Genomic DNA, 5000 nt, shown 5'->3' with positions numbered 1-5000 from the left:
TACATTATGAATACATTCATATAAGTACACTGATGGGTTCAAGATATTGATAGCATGTTGAACTATTTACTTAAAAAAAAAAGTACTGGAAATGCATTTATTTGATATGTTCTACATTCCCATCGTGTACATTTGTAAATACAAAATAATATATTTTCGCATGTAGCATCGACAAAAATAAATACAAAAAAATATTCCATGAAATAAAAATGATGAAGTTGAACACGGTATTGATGTTAAAGTTGCAATCAGACCATCTGAGAATTAAATGAAAAGAGATACATGATTTATCAACGCGAGAATGACGATTGCAGGAAATGCTTCTGAAATGCCAAATAAATGGCTAACCGACAATTTTTCTTTTCATTCCGAAAGCAAAGGGATAGACTGAATAATTCATTTCTAGATATATAATTCAACTTCGTAATCTTGCTGCCATCAGATTACCAAATTCTCTCTCTCTCTCTCTCTCTCTCTCTCTCTCTCTCTCTCTCTCTCTCTCTCTCTCTCTCTCTCTCTCTCTCTCTATATATATATATATATATATATATATATATATATATATATATATATATATATATATATATATATATATATATATATATATATATATATATATGTATATGTATATATATATATATATGTGTGTGTGTGTGTGCGTGTCTGTGTGTGTGTGAATTTTAATCACATCAATGTGACCTTTTATATACAAAATGTCATTTATAATTCTCCTCCGGTATATATATATATATATATATATATATATATATATATATATATATATATATATATATATATATATGTGTGTGTGTGTGTGTGTGTGTGTGTATGTGTATGTATATGTATATATATACATGTATATATATATATATATATATATATATATATATATATATATATATATATATATATATATATATATATATATATATATATATATATATATATATATATATATTATTCCCAGACTTCATATCCAACATAAATAGGTAAACATAACACTATAAACAACAAAAATCCCATAAAATCTTTCTTTTGGAAGTTTGGGAAATGTAAGTATCCATAATTAAAGCAGGTTACGTGGGAAGACCGAAATTAGGCATAACCACAAAAATAGATAAACAATTTTCCTGACTCTGATAATTCTAGGTGTCATCAGATGACCATTATATTTTGTTTTAAAGAAGTGTCAATACTTCGATACAAATAATAATAATAATAATAATAATAATAATAATAATAATAATAATAATAATAATAATAATAATAATAATAATAACTTCCTGGAGTGGGTTTTCATGATCCACATTCCTGGGAATATTTTTTCTTCCGTATCATTTCTCCTTCTATCTACTTGAAACCTTTACAAATAGTCTTCTATGTCATCTTTATCAAGATTCTTTCACATACTCTGTTTATCTTTTTATAAATTTGACCGATCCCTATCTGGTCTTCTTCGAGGTATGATAATTTAATGGTTTTTGGTAAAATACAAATTCAAAGTGAGTTGTATACACAAAAGTACACTAATTTTGGTTAAGAGTGTAGCCATGAGGATCGCAAATTGCGCAATATCGTTAATTTACTTTCAGTACCAACAAATAGTATCTGCAAATATTTTACCGTCACGAAGCACAGTTGTATTTAAGGGGACTGCAGTCAAACACTGGGAATTGGTTTATAAAAGTAACCCACTTAATTCAGTTCTTGCCTTCGAAATATTGATAACATATAAGCGTATAACATAATCACAACACACGTACAAGCTCTCTCTCTCTCTCTCTCTCTCTCTCTCTCTCTCTCTCTCTCTCTCTCTCTCTGTGTGTGTGTGTGTGTGTGTGTGTGTGTGTGTGTGTGTGTGTGTGTGTGTGTGTGTGTGTGTGGGACAGGGCAATAAAAATGAAATGACTTAATTATTAACATTAAATATTAGTGTAGTTAAAATTAAGGAACTTACTGCATTAACATTTACATATTTTCCCCTGCCTTTCTCTCACAAGCATATGTTCAATAATAGATAAATAAAAAAAATAAATAAATGAAAAAGAATGAAGAATAAAGAATTTCATGCACTTTCACGTTGTCGCCTACGGATCTGTTCTATTTTTGAAAGTAAAACTAAGCCCAAAGGTTGAAGGACAGCGGTTAAAAAATTTCCATTTTTGGAGTCCGAGTAATGCACGGAGCCAGAATTAAGTGAGAAAAATGTATAATCATTACCCACGCCTAATGAAGTTTCCAACTATATCTTATTTTTTTAGTCCATGAATTATATTTTAGGAGGATTTTATCGGCTTGCTGACTTGCAGGTGGTTAAAGTCGCATTCATGTTGAATTAATGTATATATTTGGTTGTAATGTGATCGAGAGGGAGAATTACTTTTATGCCCACCAGTTATAATCTAATGGAGGGAAGTTAATGCACCCCATAGCTGGAAGAGAGTCTACGGGAATCACACTATATTTTTAATTTTCTTCTTCTTCTTCTTCTTCTTCTTCTTCTTCTTCTTCTTCTTCTTCTTCTTCTTCTTCTTCTTCTTCTTATTATTATTATTATTATTATTATTATTATTATTATTATTATTATTATTACTCTTTTGGGGCTCTCGAGCAACATAAGAACCCCAAATTGGTTAAAATTTATATATATCACTATGAACTTCTCATAACGATTCCAACAATACCTTAGCTTTGCACTGAGAACTTGTAATTTAGGAGCGTAAGTGATATACATACGTACATTCACACATCCTTTCATATATGTATTATTATTATTATTATTATTATTATTATTATTATTATTATTATTATTATTATTATTATTATTATTATTATTATTATTATTATTATAACAATACAGATATTTACAGATACATACATTTTGGAGTCACCTATAATATTAACTCGCATTTCTGTTACTCCTTCAGATGCACCTGTGTGCGCTGAAGAACAGACCCATGTCTACGGCGCGGCGAGACACGAGGAGGTCTCAGTGACCTGCCGTCTGGACGCCGTCCCCCCCGTCGTCCACTTCTACTGGAGGTTCAACAGCAGCGGCGACGTCGTGGACATCGCCGAGAGTCACGTGGCATCGCAGGGCCTGGAGTCCTCCTTGTCCTACGTCGCCAGGACCGAGCTGGACTACGGCACCCTCCTCTGCTGGGGCAGCAACAGCCTCGGCAGGCAGAGGAAGCCCTGCGTCTACAAGGTCGTCCCGGCGGGTCCTCCGGATCCCCCGGACAACTGCAGCCTGACGAACCAGACGACGGAGGCGCTGAGGGTGAAGTGCATGCCCGGGTACGACGGAGGCCTGGACCAGAGGTACATCATCGAGACTTACGAGTCGGACACCGGGAGGCTCCTGGTGAACATCACGGAGACGTCGACGCCCGACTTCACCATCAGGGGCCTCGAGCCCGGGGCCTCCTACCACATCTACGTCTACTCGGCCAACATCAAGGGCATCAGCGACAAAAAGTACCTCCAGGGATACACCCTCAGGGACGTCGCCGAGAGGCGGACGGCGCAAGTCCGGCCGCCCCCGGAGGAGATGGTCTCCTTCACGCCCATCCTGGCGGTGATCGTGGGCGTGGTGGTGTCTCTGGTCCTGGTCGCTCTGGTCGCCGTGCTGATCGTCAGCCTCAACAAGAAGAAGCGTCCCAGGAACAAGAACGTGGCTGGTCCCTTGCAGACGTCCCTGGCTGACAACAGGGATCTGGACGACAAGAATCCTGATCTGATTCCTGCTAATGGTAAGGACTCTTTTCCGAAGACTTAAATTTGTCACATAGCAATATTCAAGTAGCGTTAAATTAGTTACTCTTCTTTAATCAGTCATCAAAATATACTTAGTATATACATATAACTTAGATATAAAATATAATTATCTGTTTTATATTTGGGACAATGCCTCATGATTTGATAAATAACAATTGATGAAAATTACAAAGTCAATTCTTTTGGAAATAAAATTCTATAGTCACAAGAACAGACAGAATCCGTTTGACATATTTCTGTCTATATAATGTAAAAGCCCTTCTTAATGCAACCCAGTACAAAAAGAGAAATAAAATCTTCAGAGGTATAAAATGAAGAATTCACAATTTACAAGAATTTTTAATAATATTGCACATAGACACCATGATGCTATTTTATGATGTATATATGTATGTGTACATATATATATATATATATATATATATATATATATATATATATATATATATATATATATATATATATATATATATATATATATATATATATATACTACTGTATATATATATATACATATACACATACTATTGCACCTAAACCCTTCAAGTCCTTCTTGTTACTTCGTTTCATCTTGCTGTTGCTCAACTATCCCCTTTTCATCCTCCTCCTCCTCCTCCGCCACCACAGGCCATCTGTGGCCTCCTTTGGGAACCTCCTTCAGAAGTTCCCCCTCGTCCCAAGTAATTGTAAGAAACTCCTATTTCTTAATTGGTCGTCTGATTTAGGAGACATTTACTCCATCGATTGCGGAGGGAGATTGTCCTAAAGTTTGGCTTTTTTTTTTTTTTTTTTTTACTTTTGCCCTTCTGCCTGAGGAGGGAAGGGACTATTGGTTGAGGGGTGAGGGGAAATGAGTAGGGGAAGGGGAAGGGGAAGAAGGGTTGCAATTGCTTTTATGAATTTCCTATTAGGCTATTACATCCCCCTCCCATGCCACTTAAGTGTGTATTACGGAGAATTACGGGCTTGTGTTTTAAGAAGCGGTTACTAATAATTGAAATGGGAGAGGAGTCTCTCTCTCTCTCTCTCTCTCTCTCTCTCTCTCTCTCTCTCTCTCTCTCTCTCTCTCATTTACCAGTCCAAGACCTTTTTTTATTTTGGTATATTGGAATACAAAGCTAATGCACCTTCAATATTAATAATAAAAAATCCCGCTTTTTTTGTTTGTTTAGTAATAATATGAGTGGAAAACATCTTATTAGATTCGAATGACTCTGTTTTAA

The 5000-nt window shown here is 35.1% G+C and overlaps 1 protein-coding gene across 1 annotated transcript in view; it reads left to right on the top strand.

Moving 5' to 3' along the window:
• The window catches only part of LOC136842750 (neural cell adhesion molecule 2-like), a 258128-nt gene that overhangs the window by 246536 nt on the left and 6592 nt on the right, over positions 1 to 5000 (top strand). The window contains exons 10-11 of the mRNA XM_067110504.1: positions 2928 to 3752; positions 4325 to 4457. Coding sequence (XP_066966605.1) covers positions 2928 to 3752; positions 4325 to 4457 — 958 coding nt within the window. The remainder of the gene's footprint in view (positions 1 to 2927; positions 3753 to 4324; positions 4458 to 5000) is intronic.

The sequence above is a fragment of the Macrobrachium rosenbergii genome, chromosome 2 (genome assembly GCF_040412425.1).
Source record: "Macrobrachium rosenbergii isolate ZJJX-2024 chromosome 2, ASM4041242v1, whole genome shotgun sequence".
Classification (NCBI taxonomy): domain Eukaryota; kingdom Metazoa; phylum Arthropoda; class Malacostraca; order Decapoda; family Palaemonidae; genus Macrobrachium; species Macrobrachium rosenbergii.
This window is presented reverse-complemented; position numbering and strand designations above follow the sequence as displayed.